This window comes from Triturus cristatus, chromosome 3_1, assembly GCF_964204655.1.
Source record: "Triturus cristatus chromosome 3_1, aTriCri1.1, whole genome shotgun sequence".
Classification (NCBI taxonomy): domain Eukaryota; kingdom Metazoa; phylum Chordata; class Amphibia; order Caudata; family Salamandridae; genus Triturus; species Triturus cristatus.
Genome location: NC_140583.1, coordinates 135,759,777 through 135,774,412, shown reverse-complemented (window position 1 = coordinate 135,774,412; position 14,636 = coordinate 135,759,777). Strand labels below are relative to the sequence as shown.

The window sequence follows — 14,636 nt, the reverse complement described above, 5'->3', positions numbered from 1 at the left end:
TCTTGTACATATTTGACTTCACCCCTGGGTACAAGTTGCCTTTTAATCTGGTATTAATTGTTACCATCTATATTAACTAGCTTTACTCTTTCATGTGCACTCTGCTTAAACACCGTACGTTTTCTTAAAATGTAGTCAGATTTTACACATTATAGGTTAACTGTGGCAGAGGTGAATTTTGCAAATATGCTTTCTTCGTTGTCAAAGGTTTGTTTTGCTACCAATGCCTCTGTTCGTGACTAACATGCCCCCTTTTTCTTTCCCCTCACACAGCAAATGGAGCTGTTGACGCTGAACAAACTCAAGTGGGACTTGGCCTCTGTCACCCCTCACGATTTCATTGAACATTTCCTTTCCAAAATGCCCCTCGGCGAGGACACGAGGCAGATTATCCGAAAGCACGCTCAGACTTTTGTGGCACTCTGCGCGACAGGTATGGGCACGCAGCCAGGCATGGCGATGATGATGGTGATGTGTTCACTGTGGGAAATAGCGTCCCCCGTGCTCCCTCCCCAGGGCCCGCCCCCTCTTAGATCCACGTTGGTTAGTCTCAGTGCGTGCCACGAGGCCCTCGTGGCGCGCTGACCGAGCTGCCCACCGCCCTTCCTCAGATGGGACAGTCAGAGAATGTCCCTCTGTTGGTGCATGCCCGCCGGGAACACTGGGCCTGGATTCGCGGTGCCCCCTGTTTGAACTTCTCTGAGCTTGCAGCCATGGTTTGGGGACCCCGGATTTCCAGTCCAGAGGTAAGTTCGTGTAAAGAGCAGACCTGCTGTGCCTGTTGCTCACACAGGTACAAGACAATGAACTATTATTTTGTCTGGAATGCTGTGACCTCGAGAAGCTACTTTTGGAAATGAGCGTGTAAAGGCAATTTGAGCCAGAGGGACATCTTTCAGTCAAAGGGCACTTTTTGTCAAAATCCTTTTATTGCATGTTTTCCATTCATGAAGAAGGGCGACTTTTAAGGCCCGAGGTCAAGAGAATTAGGTAAAGGGTGGTTAATAATCAGAAAGGGCAATGAATGAATGCTTCGGGGAGAGAAGGGGTGTTCCAGGAGCAGTGGGGGAAGGCAGAAACGTGTACTAGAGGTGTTATCCTTTGTCACCCCGCATTCTGCCTCTAACAGTAGTTTCTTAAATTCAAAAAGACATTGGCATCTATGTGTTCCTCGAATGCATTTGGCACATGCACGGCCTGGAGAAGCATTTTCATTTCAGGCTGCTGTTTTTTTCGTGAATGGTATGTGTCTTTGTTAGCATGTTCTCTTCAGTCCTAGTGGCTTGAACACTTCAAACTGGTGTTAAGCGCTATGCATTCATGAATTGTTGTGGGACAGACTCGGCGAATATCGCGTTATTTACCTGCATTTTCGTAGTAACTGAAATGATTACAGTAGTCCTACTGCAGTAAACAGTAGTCAGCAGACATATATATGTGTCCAGGGATGTCATAATTCCAAAGTATTACACTTGCTGAACATGGGTGGTTGACTTCTCGAATTTTGAGAGAAACAGATTTTATGGATTTATGAATTTGTGTATGCTACGAATGGTTTTGTCATGAGATATCTTAATCGCCCCAGTCTGATTTTGGGGGGAGCTGGACATAGGCTAGAACCTAGGGGAGTGGGCACACACATTTCTTTTCTTTTGCCTCCGAAGTTCAGTTATACGTACGCATACTGGTGAGGATGCTGTGTATTAAGACATATTGCGTTCTCCAACGTTTTCAAATGTTGGGCCTTTGGCCTCGGGTCACTGTCTGTCTTGTAAATAGTAGAAACAGACAAAACTATGCACATAAGCTTCTGTTTTATAAACACTATCAATTTTAAGGTTTCAGTTACCAAATTGGCCGTTCTAGAGAAGAAATGATAGCCTTCCAGTCCTTTCAGCTTGAGATTCTCGTCAGTGCCATGCTTCCCGGAAATGTAGAAGTAGCCGGAAGTGCATGTCGTTCTAGGTTCCACATGGGCATTTTCTGCAAAGGTTCCTCAAGTATCACAGGCAACATGTTCTGGGTTTTTGTCTAGCTTGGAGGGAGCTGGGCACGTGCCGCTGTAACTGGAGAGAACCATTGTTGGGCATGCGCGCTACTGACCCCTGCTGGTGGCAGGAGGAACTTCTTGTTGTGTATGGCTACCGCTCTGTTTGCGCGAGACCTTCCTGCTCTTGTCGGCGGCTGGGTTTCAATGGATTGCGTGACAACATTGTAATTTTGGACACTTTTTACCTAGAGTTTTACGATTCGTTTTGGTTCGCATCTGTTGTGCCTACACTGTTTAATGGCTTTACCGTACAAGGGTGGACCTTTTAAGGCCTAGACTTGAAACATGGCGTCTATTGGACTATTTGGGCAGGAATTGCTTATTTGGTCTTTATTTAGCTTATCTGTGTAGTGATACGTTTAGGGCATGAAGACCTAGCGACTGATAAGCGATAATGCACTGTCGGCCAATGTTGTGAACCCTTTTTGGGGATTACGAAACGCCACTGTTGACACGCTTTGTTTCCTAGTAAACTTGTTGGCAGTTTCTGCTTTTCAACCTCCGAGCTCGGGTCTCCTTGTGCGTATTTACTGGTTATTTCTGCAAGCTGGCTCCCGTCACCTGCGCCGCCGCGCTGGCACCAGAGAGTTTCACAGAAGCGGTTCAAAGGTTGGGAGTCTGCTTTCAGTTCCAGCGCTTTGATCCCCCGCCATACTGGCTTGTTGCCTTTTCCCCTCTTCTACAGAATCCTACCCAAAGCTTCGGTTTAACACGGTGGGACACCTACTCCGAAGGGGAACGGGCAGGACGGACTTTACCAACCACTTTGGGCGAAGTGACTTCCTCTTCGCAAAACAGTGGGGTCATATTATCAGTTTGTGGATCACTCTCTGATTGTACCTCCCGAAAGCGACAACTAGTGAAGCGTTTGAATATGATTACATGGCTGGACATTGTAACCAACTCAGCAGAGTTCACTTGAAAGTGGCAAAACTGGCACTAGAGTCGAACTCTCTGTAAACACGAGCAGCATCTCCCTGTGGGAGAGCATTGTCCTGAGATACCTGGACACAACCTGGATGGGCACTATGTGTCCTTCCTGCCGCATGCAAGGCAGCCTGCTTTTTAGGGATGGAAACAGTGGCCACGATAGCGATTTGGAACATAGGGGCTACTGCTCCATGCTTTCGATTTGCCAGATGTCAGCAAGTCCCTCCGGGGAGTTCTTTAAACCCTTCATGATTTCACCATAAATCAACAGATGTAACCAATTCCACAACTTAGAGGGCAAGACCATGCTCTAGGTATCTGCGCCTGACCATAAGATAGAAATATTAGCATTTGTTGATGTTGATTTACTGCAAGTGTCTCGTGGCATGGGACACCCGGGAAAGATCCCTGGACATTGTTCTGTACAGCCATTATAAGGCCCAGTTCGGCTACAAAGGGTGCATGCAAATGAATGCAGTGAGGGGGGGGGGGGTGAGGAGTGCTATTTGCAACTATGTGCTGGCCCTCATACTAGTCCAACCTAGAAACATTGTACACAAGCTTGACATGGAGGTGTGTTTTTTGCTTGGCATGTGACTGGGTTAGTACCTCAAAGCAAAGGTGGTTAATTTAAGGATATGAACCTGTTTAGCCATTAAAAGTTTACTTAAACGCAGATCATCTGTCTGGCGCCACCTAGAGAAGTTTGCCCAGTTGTGGAGGCTTCATCTTCAGGAGGCATGACAGGAAATGGTTGCCAAGCTGGCCAATCAATTTACAGCAAAAATCCTCTAGAAGGTCCAAATCCTCCAATCCATAACTTCGTATGAGAGGACAATGTGTAGCTAATGTTCCAATCTGTATTGTGCAAATCACCTAATTTGCACAGTGAAAACGAACAATATAGATCTCTCTCTCTCTCTCTCTCTCTCTCTCTCTCTCTCTCTCTCTCTCTCTCTCTCTCTCTCTCTCTCTCTCTATATATATATATATATATATATATATATATATATATATATATACACACACACATAGGGCATTGTGAATCGAGAAGGGAAAACATGCACTGCTCCATTCTGTCTAGTATGAAGGAGAGAAATAAAAATTATGGAAAAACCTATTTACATTCTCACTGGGCAGCATAGATTCATTCATGGGGTGTGTGGTAAGGGGTCCGGGGCCTCAGCTCACCTGCAGTGATGGAGCTGATCTGGTGGAGTTTTACTCGCACTTGACAATGGGAATCCCTTTCCCCATTCTAGTTACAGGGCTTAGCTAATGTGTCTGAGCGAGTAAGTAAAGTCACTTTTTCTTTGGAGTCAATTCCAATTTATTTTTGTGGGGCTTCATAATATATGAAGAACAATTATAGCCAACGCGTGTTTTGCCCCCTTACATCGGCCATCCGGCCTGGAGCTTCCTCGGGGCATATAGAATAGGGCACCTGGGTAGGGGGTAAAATATGATTTTTTTCCCAAATGGCCGTGTATGTCAGATTAGAAGTACGAAAAGCAGTGCTTCAGTAATCCGGCTGTGATCTGTTGGGATGGCCGATGTAAGGGGGCGAAACACGTGTTGGCTACAATTGTTCTTCATATGTTATGAAGCACTACAAAAATAACTTGGAATTGACTCCAAAGAAAGTGACTTTACTTGCACGCTCAGACACATTAGCTCACCGTAGATTTATGGTGCAAATTCTACGTACATCCACCAACCCGTCACAGCGAGGTGGCCGAAAAGTGCAAATTCTCCAAAGTTTACGGTGCAATTTCTCGCAGTTTATACAGTCTGAATCCGAGTGTGTCGTGCAAGTTCTGTAATGTTTTCCTTTAAACGGACTGAAGGGAAAAATCCAAACATCTAATCCGGCCAGTAGCAGTATGTTAAAGGTGCGATATGTAAGAAACATGTAGTAACTTGTAAATAATAAACACAAGAGGACAGGGTAATCCAGCCATGTAGTGATGCAATAACACTTGTCATGTACTCATCTCATCTTTGGCTAGTAGTGTAACATGCCTGTCACGAGCTATAATGCAAGCAGGGGAAATTGCCCCCCCCCCCCTGTGTGAGTTACATACGATAGTCATGGTTGGGGGCTAGGGAGCAGTATGTCCTTCCTACCCCTGGGCCCGCGTGCCACTGCGCCTGGGACAATCAGAATGGCTGCGCCCCGGTGTGGACCATCTCCCCAAGTGCTCACAGCCTCTGGGGTCATATTCGGATTGTTGACTTCGATTTTGGAAAGGTCTGTACGACCGGCCTGTACCTATTTAAACTCCTCCCGAGAGGAATCAACTGCTGGAGCGCATGGAGACGTTTTGAAAGACTGGGGATGGGTCCCTGGAAGAACCAGAAGCGCCGATACCCAAAGCCATGAATACTTGGCCATCCCTTCCAGAGAACGTAATCAAGTCTGCTTTAAATGGGCAAGTCTCATTGGACAGCGCGCACCTGGCCCGCCCCAATGGAGAGTTTGCGGAAGAGCCATCAGTGGCAAGATAAATGCGCTGAGGTCATGATCGAGAGTTCGGGGCCACTATACAACATTGTGGCCCACAGAGGTGGGGGGTGCGTTTTCAGCATACTACTTTGTGCGGAGTATGCCACGCATTTCCTTTGAGGCTGCGGAAGGTGCCAGTCAAAGATGATGCAGTGTCATGGAAAGCCATTTGTGCCCTCCTTTAGATTGGATGCTTTCGGCGGCATTGTGCTGCGGTAGGTTCGGGAAAATGCACCAGTGCTGTTTGAAGTGAACACACAGTGCGTCCGTGGATGAGCCGCGCCTCCGCCAAAAATGCAAGCATAGAGAGAGTGCACAAGAGGGATGGAAGTGCGCAGGGCCTTTCTGCAAGACGGACATTCACGAGCAACAACGGCGAGGGGAAACTGGCCCTCGGCAGACAAAGGAGTCTGAAACAATATTGAAGCTTCGCCCTTGCATTATGTAGCGCTCATTATCCGAACACGTGAGCGTTGCTTCTGGGCGCACCCTTCCCCTGCCTCCCAGAAAGGCGTATACCTGCCGCGCCACGCTACCATTCCCGCATCTTGTTGCGCACCCTAAGTGCCTTGGGCCAATGCATGCCCCCAGTCCGGGCCTGTTACACCCACAGGAGTGGTTGATCCTCTCCGAGCTTTGATGTACTTCCATCTAAAGATGTTCATTCATCGGCGGTCCACTTGGATGCGCGGGCAGAGGTCTCAGCGCCTTGCTTTAGTTCGGCGCCTTGCAGCGCCTCGGACAGCCCTTTTTGTCTTCCCTTCAGGGTGGCAGGCATTCTCCTCTCTTTGCCGTGTTCCACCCCAACAATGGTCAAGTTGTTTATTCTTTTTGGATGAAGTCTTGGTGCGGCCACTGTGGATACGGGCCCCATGGGAGCCCCCCCACTCCAACCTCGGCCATTGTGGTCGTGTCAGGCTTAATTCATCTGACCCAAGAACCCTTGCGCCCGCACGCTCGGTGAGCAGCGGGGTGAGGCGATGGGGGCTGACAGCAATGCCACATTCTTCTGTTGGCGAGTGGGGGCATCCAGTTACTGGCGTCTGCCCCCTCCCCCCCCCTTATTCCCATGCGCAGATGAGAGCCCCCACTCCCCGCCGTGTTTTTCTGTGGGCTCTTCCCCATTTCCTTTCTGGGCTAGACATATCTGCTGCTGTCACGTTCTAACCGTCACCTGTTACTTAAGGCCACTAAACCCTATGGTGGCAGATTGGGATAAAGAAAACTGAAAACATCTGGAAAGAAGTCCGGCCCCTAAGCAAGAATGGGTTTCTAATTCACTAGATTTTAAAGGCACCAGGTCGCGTGACTGGCCATATTCATTAGGTGTCGTTTGTTCACCCTTGTATATGTTTGCGAGTTCATTAGTGTGTTCCTGCGTGGATTTATTCGATGCATGTTGTTACCTTATGCGAGGTACCTGTGCATACCTATGAAATACAAGTATTGAACATTGGGTTGATGTTATTCGTGGATGTGATTCCGTTTCATCTAACGAAGTGCATGAAAAGTTTTTCATTAATGTGAGAGGCGAGGCAAGCATGACCTGAGTTTAGAAATGAGACGGAGTGATTTCGAAGTTGACACCAGGAAAAGAGAGGCAACCTGGCATCCATTGCCAGTATTGTCAGAGCAATTGCTATTGGTTCCCGAACATAAACACAGGACTCGCGATACCTCCGAGCTAACGTCTCTGGGCACCTTCCTCGTGCTGTCTCGTATAAACCAATGGTGTCCCTGCACCTGAAGTTGCCGCATGGGTGATTTAGCGCTGACAACCCAGATCATTGTTTTTGTGAACATGCCTGATAAAGATACCGCACAAGACACTTTTGTTAACTACAGCGCTTGGGTCATGCGCTAGCCGCAGACCTGGATGAGGACAGGAAGGAGCGCTACATCTGAGGGCTTCCTGTTAAGTGAAATGTTGTCTTTCAAGACTGTCGTGTGATGTAACCCGCTCCATGCGTGGCTTCACGTTAGTGTTGCCAAATAGGGCACTCTCCCGGGTTCAACTTAAAAGCTCCCACGAGTTGATTCCATGGCTTCAAGGTGAATTTAGTGAGCCTGTTGCCTCTTGACCCTGTGTTGTAGCTGCTACCGGATTGGCTATCTTGAACCATATACCGCCCACATTAGAATGGCCCTCAGACTTTTTGAACCAGATAGTGACCATATTTCAAAAGACGGATTCAACATTGTACATAATCAGTACTGGTGTGAAAATGTGTTTCTTTGCTGTTGTTATTCGTCCGATTTTCTGCCTGTTTAGATTGCACTGCGGGTGGGCAAAAGAGACATTATGTGTTTTTACCATGGCCTCACAAGAACATCTTGCAAACTTGGGGTGCCTGGTCAGTAAGTGCAAATAAACTGCAGGATGAATGTGTTATAGTTACTGTTTTGTGGGTAATTTAATAAACTGATCTGGCAGTGCATTTTATGTAGCTGTACAATTCACTTGACAAATGTCATTGTGTAAAAACACACTGTTGTCCTTAACGTGCTGTGGGCACGCGTTCTGAAGATTCGCCAGGCACAATCGCCCGGGGTGTTAAAATGCGGATTATGCCCCCTTTCAAAAAAAGGAAACCGGGTTTAGAATTCGAGCTGGCCCTCTGTCGAAGTCACGCGGGAGGGTAGCTTTGGGGAGACCTACAGCAGCGTGTCCCTGGACGGGGGCCCAGCCTCTTGCCAGCATGGTGTCAGTTCAGAATGTCGCTGTCTGCCAACTCTTTGGGACCCTGCTCACTTAAATATGCCACAGTGCACCGCAGCCCTGTTGCCAAGGTTGGCAAGAGCCTCTCCCGGCGCAAGGCATTTTGGAATGGGAGCGCTCATTTGCATATGTTTTGTACCAGATGGTGGCCTGGGTTGATCACTTTCTATAACATTTTAGAGCGAGTGTTGGCAATAAATTGTTTGATCCAAGGGTTAATAACTCCAGGAATTTGATTTAAATACATACACAGCCCTGCTAAGGTTTAAGGTGTCTTGCGCTGGCTAATACCAGCAAGAATGATACATGTAGGCTGTCTAGTGAGGCGGCCATGTTGGCTCTCCTCGTGCGCGACAGTGGAATGGCGCCTCGTGCGAGGCCACACGTGTAAGTCCTCTTTCTTTTCTCCCAACAGACATCAAGTTCATTTCAAACCCTCCCTCCATGATCGCGGCAGGCAGCGTGGCAGCAGCCGTCCAAGGTCTTCACCTCGGCAACACCAACAGCTTCCTCTCCTACCAGTGCCTCACGCATTTTCTGTCCCAGGTCATCAAGTGCGACCCGGTAAGTCCTCGGGAGGGAGGGCATGTGGGGGTGGGGCATGGGGGGACGGCGCAGCCAGGGCCTGCTTTGCCCTAAGCCATCTCTTGGGGTATCACTCCGACCTGAGCCCAGGTTACTCCATGGATCACACATTTTGGTGCTCAGAATTTTTTTAGGCGAAATACTAGAAGAAAATAGTTCTGGGCGAACATTTTTAAATATTGTAACTCATTTGCAGCCGCTGTGTCTACTGTGTGTAGGTAAAGAGTCAGTGGTTGAAGGCAAGACACGTTTGCGTAAAATCGGCCTCCCCAGGGCAGGAGACTCCTGGGGGCCTCAGAGGCCGCATCTGACTGCTGCTCAAATCCCTGTTGTCCAGAGTGTTGTGAATGACCTCTCTTGAAGGGCTTATAATGATCTCATTTGGTTACTTATGTGACAGCCCCGCACAGTAGCCCTCCCTGTGGAGGTGGGCGACCATCTCTGGGCTCCCTCTTTCCCCGAGGGGCTTCAGGAGATGCGCATGGGTAGCTTGTAAGCAATAAACCTTTCATCAGTCAATGGGCCAGGAAGGCAGCCTACAAGGAAGCCACCGAGTCAATGGACCATGTCATAATAGTGTGAAGTTGGGGCACAGTTTGGCTTTGTCTGCCGAACAATGCCGCTGGGGAATAAAAACATTCTGCTATGAAGACAGGGTTAGTGTGAGGTCCCTTGGACAACTGGCTTCACTGACGGCAGGCCTGCCCTTTACAGTACCTGCACAGATTGTGCGCATTCCGGCCTTTTTGAGGTTTTGTAGTGTTGCTCACACATAGACTAGAATTTGCAGGACAATTAAGTAGATAATTGTCAAGACAAAGTGGAAAGTGAATAAACCTGGCCCGGGGACTGGGAGAGATCATAAAGAAACCTGCTATAAAAGGGGAATTGTGTGCTTCGTTTACAGCACAACAGGATCTGCTGGTGTGCCTTGATTGGTATTTGAACTGTGTATGTTGTAAACAGGGCCACTGGAATTATGCGGCAAGGTCGACTAAACTACACAGTAAGAAAATAAATTATGCCACACATTTTTTTTTTTTATAGCATTATGTGCTTATTTAGTTATTTTTAACCATGATAAAGCTGTCTGGGAAAATATTTCACCTCATTAGTACTAGTTTAACAACCAAATGCATAAATATGCAACTGAAAGATGGTTAATAACTCTTTACGAGGGGCCCTCCATTGTACGGAAACAGGTCACCACGTTTGATTATTTTGAGCTGGAAAGAAGTTATATTTGTTTAAATCTCAAATTATGCAGAAGATAATATATTATGTGGCAAATGCGGCAAATCCATAATTATGCGATAAAGCAGCGGCCACAGACTCGCAAAATTACAGTGGCCCTGGTTATAAACAAGAGGGGCTGTACTGCAACACTTGGATGCAGGCTGTCTGTGTAGTTTCTTCACTTTGTGAGGTAGCTGGTGTGACCCTATTAAAAGGCATTTGTGGGAGAAAGAAATGCGTTTGTTGGTAAATGCCTCATCAGTGACGTCCTCTTCCATCAAGAAGGGCCCACAGTCCAGGCAGGATCTTTCAATAGGATGCCAGGTTAATTCGACGAAATCAGTATTATTTTATGATGTGTCCAAGTGCCTCGTGGTCACTTTCCGAACCCCTTACAAGATAAAGACCTGCCTAAAACACGAACTGACGATTATCAATCTCATTGCAAGAGAGATGGCAGATTTACAAGCCCCTTGCGCCGCCATTGCGTCTTTTTTTGATGCAACAGCGGCGCAAACAATGCGCCCTATTTACAACGTGACGCTTCTAGGGAGATGCGTCATGTTGTAAAGCCCTGTGTCACATTATACCTGCGTCACGTATAATGTATGCAGGGGGGCGTTCCCACGCAGGAAAGCCTCGTAAAAGTGACGCAGTGAAATCTTCAAGGTTTCACTGCGTCACTTTTAGGAAGCCGCTGCATTAAAACCTTACGCCTGCTTGAAGCAGGCGTAAGGAGTGACGCAATGTAGTGGGAATAGGCCACAAAATGCATTGCTGGAGTTGCATCGTGCTTGTGACACGACTCCAGCAATGCGCGACTTTTGCCTCAACAGATGCGTCGGAATTTCTGACGCATCTGTCAATCCTTCCGCCATGGTGCGCTGTATTTTAAATACGGCGCATCCATGGTGGCGCAAGCATTTTTTAGGGCGGCGCAAGGAAAGTGATGCATCTCTATAAATGCGTCCCTTTCTTGTAAATCTGCCCACCCCCCCATGGGGCAGATTTACAAGAAAGTGACGCATCTATAGAGATGCGCCACCCTAAAAAATGCTTGCACCACCATGGATGCGCCGTATTTACAATACAATGCTGCGTGTAAATTTACCTACAATTCCCGTGACCTGAATGAAACAAGAACACTGACAACCAATTATTTCGTTGGATTTAATCCTATGAAAATTGTTTTTAGTTCACGTTCAAAAACATTTAAAACTGATACAGTACATATTCATTACACCACATATACAAAACTTAACTTGAGAATGACATTACTGAAAACATTTAGACACCACTGTGTTCATTCGCCCATAGGGCCAACATTCATACCGTTCATACTACTCATGCATCCACACTAACATATAACATACAACAGAAATCTACAATTTGATAATCTTTACACATAGGCCATCAAACCACTACTGTACATAATGATGGGGCTTAATGCTGTTTTTTTAAGATTGACCGTAGAAAAGACAAGGTCTACGCGTTTCGAATCCCTTAGTTGGCAGGGATTCTCATCAGGACCGACATAGGACTGCAAACAAAGCAGAAAAGAAAGATTTTACTAAGCTGACCCACTTTGTAAGTGCACAACCGCATGGTCAACGGGGGAGTCTTACCTTAGTCTAAGGAACGGAGAACTCAGCCACAACTCTAAAGAAAAAAGGAAGGAGAGCCAACTTGGTTACCTATTTCTGTGAAATCAACACTAGAACACCACCTGGTTAGTAATGGACACACCCATACAACATAGAGACAATACAACCACGTAGTCTAGTTGTTAATAAAGAGGCTTACGGGTGTGTGGAGTTGTGTCTGGTTAACTGAAGGTGGTTCTGTCTAAAATCAGAAGCAACTACGGGCTTTTTTTCAGGCGTTGATTGATTCAAAACGATATCTGAAAGCAAGAGCAACAAGGATTCAAGGCGCGTCCTATCGCCTACAAAGATCGGATCCGAAATATTTTGAAAAAGGTTTTAGAGCGCTTACCTCCGCGGTGGAAGACAATGGAGGAACGTGATGCTGCTCGGTCAGCTGATGTCCCGAGCTGGGGCTTGCACGGCGTGAGATTCGCCGGCCGTTTTAAGGTTCGGTAACGATCAAATTCTCTGCAAGAGAATGGGAGGCTGCATCAGGTGACTAATACCAGGAGAAAGTCCTACGGAGTTAGTACGGTCTATTTGGTGTTGTTACCTGGAGAGCCGGCGTTGTCCGTGTCTCTGTATCTCTGGGAGTAAATCACCCGTTAGGTAGCTGTACTCCTATTGGGGCATTTTTACCCATGTGCAAAAGGGCGGGATCACGAAGGCTTCTGGGAGTCGTAGTCAGACCAACGATGTTGGGAGAATCGGTAGTTAGAGATGGATTGTCAGTTTGCCGCGGCGCCAAAATTAGCGCGTGAATTTGGGGGAGAGCGTTGGTCGGACTGTGTCAAGTGCACACTGGAACGTGTGCTGACTTGTTGTCAATATGCATTCACTGCACATATGACTGGAATGTATTCTGATAGGGGCGGAAAGCGAGGTGGGAAGCGCTGGTTGGACAGAAACCTGTCAAATAGTAAATATGAAGAGTCCGCTAAGTGGAAGATCAACTACACATATGCTATTGAATGTGTCTCATCTGTGGTATAAGAACGAGATTTAGCTCAGTGGCTGACTGGATGCCACTCATAAGTTGTATATCTCGGAGAGTTCATTCAATCCGTCTACCGACGTGTTAAATTTGATAATGAGCATGGCTTCTCTCTGTAGCAGTTTGGTGTCCAAGTCTCCACCTCTCTGGTCTTGTTCAACTTTTGATATCACTGACCATTTGAAATCCATTTCTGTATGTTTTTGCGTCACCCAATGATTCACTAAGGGGGCATTCAGAACATTTTTGCGAATCCGAGACTTATGTTGCTGGATTCGGAACCTTATCTCCTGATTGGTCTTGCCAATATAAAGTTTGTTGCATGGGCAGCTGATGCCATAGACTACGAACTTGGATTTACAATTGGTGAAACTCTCATGTTTCCAATGGATTCCATTGTGGGTAAATAGATATCCTTCAATGGTTGAGTCGCAGCAAATACAGGTACCGCATCTGTGATGTCCTTTTATGGGCGGTAGGCACAACAAATTTCTTAAATCAGTGCTTTTGGTCTTAGGTAGAGCGGCTCGCACTACGTGGTTGGCTATGTTTTTATCTTTCCTGAATGCAAATAGCGGTCTCTCATTGAATGTGTTGTCCAGGTTTTTGATCAGATGCCAATTTTGATTAATAGTTTTCTTAAACCAATTAGATGTTGGATTGAATGTCGAGACGCAAACCATTCTCTCTGTTTGCGATTTTTCACGTCTTTCCAGTAATGTTTCTCTTGGTGTCCACCATGCTCTTTTGATAGCTCTTTTCAAAAGTTTTTTCGGGTAACCTCTGGCCAGAAGGTTCTCCTTGAGCTTCTCTGCATGTAAAAAATATTCGTCTTTGAATGAGCAATTCCTGCGAATGCGCAGGAATTGCCCATAGGGCAAGTTCTCTCGTAGGCTACGTGGATGGTTGCTGGAGTAATGTAGCGCTCGATTGCGGTCAGTTTCTTTCTTGTATAACGTCGTCATTAGGCATCCATTCGTAGGGTAAACCTCAACGTCCAGGAAAGGCATTTTGATTTTGGAACAGTTCATACTGAATTTTATATCCGGAGTCCTGTTGTTAAGCCAATTGACAAAGGATTGTAGCTTTTGCTCATCACCTGACCATACCATGAAAACATCGTCGATGTATCGGACCCAGTTACTGATACAATCGGCGAATGGGTTGTTGCTATGGACAAATTTGTCTTCGTATTTAGACATATAGAGGACCGCTAGCTCGGGGGCGAATGGACAGCCCATCGCCACGCCTTTGATTTGGAAATAAAAGTCCTCTCTGAAGCAAAAATAGTTGTACTTTAAAGCAAACGTGGCTAGCTCCATAATGAACTCTGTCGGGATTTTTTCAGGTTTGGGTCTGCTGTCTAGGAATGTTTTAATCACTGCTAGTCCTTCATCTTGCGGGATCTCCGTGTACAATGATGTTACATCTAATGTAACTAGAAATTGTGTATTTTTATCGAACTCCATGGTTTCCAATTTAATTAAGAAATCGGTGGTATCCTTCAGATAAGATTTTACTTCTGACATAAAAGGTTTCAGGAAAAAGTCCACGAATTTTGAAATGGGTTCTGTTAGTGACTCGCACCCGGAGACAATTGGTCTCCCAGGTGGATGGTGTTGATCTTTGTGTACTTTCGGGAGTACATAAAAGACCGGAGTGCGAGGATAGATGTTTTTTAAGTACTCAAATTCTTTTTTGCCTAAAAAGCCTTGGTCAAACCCTTGTTGTAGTATGTGAAAAAGTTTGTTCTGTAGTTCACATGTGGGATCTTTTGTTATCCTTCTGTAGCAGAGTTGGTTCGAAAGTTGTCTATTAACTTCGGTGATGTATCGTTCGGTTGCCCAAACCACGATTGATCCCCCTTTGTCAGCTTGTTTTATTATTATTGAAGGGTCAATTTTTAGGTCGAGTAATGCTTCTTTTTGAGCTTTGGTAATATTCGGTTTGACATATTTCCTTTTTTGTTT

At 46.3% G+C, this 14,636-nt stretch overlaps 1 protein-coding gene across 1 annotated transcript in view; it reads left to right on the top strand.

Annotated features, from left to right (window-relative positions):
* The window catches only part of CCND1 (cyclin D1), a 37,208-nt gene that overhangs the window by 2,604 nt on the left and 19,968 nt on the right, over positions 1-14,636 (top strand). The window contains exons 3-4 of the mRNA XM_085643575.1: positions 274-433; positions 8,621-8,769. Of these exons, the coding sequence (XP_085499701.1) occupies positions 274-433; positions 8,621-8,769 (309 nt within the window). The remainder of the gene's footprint in view (positions 1-273; positions 434-8,620; positions 8,770-14,636) is intronic.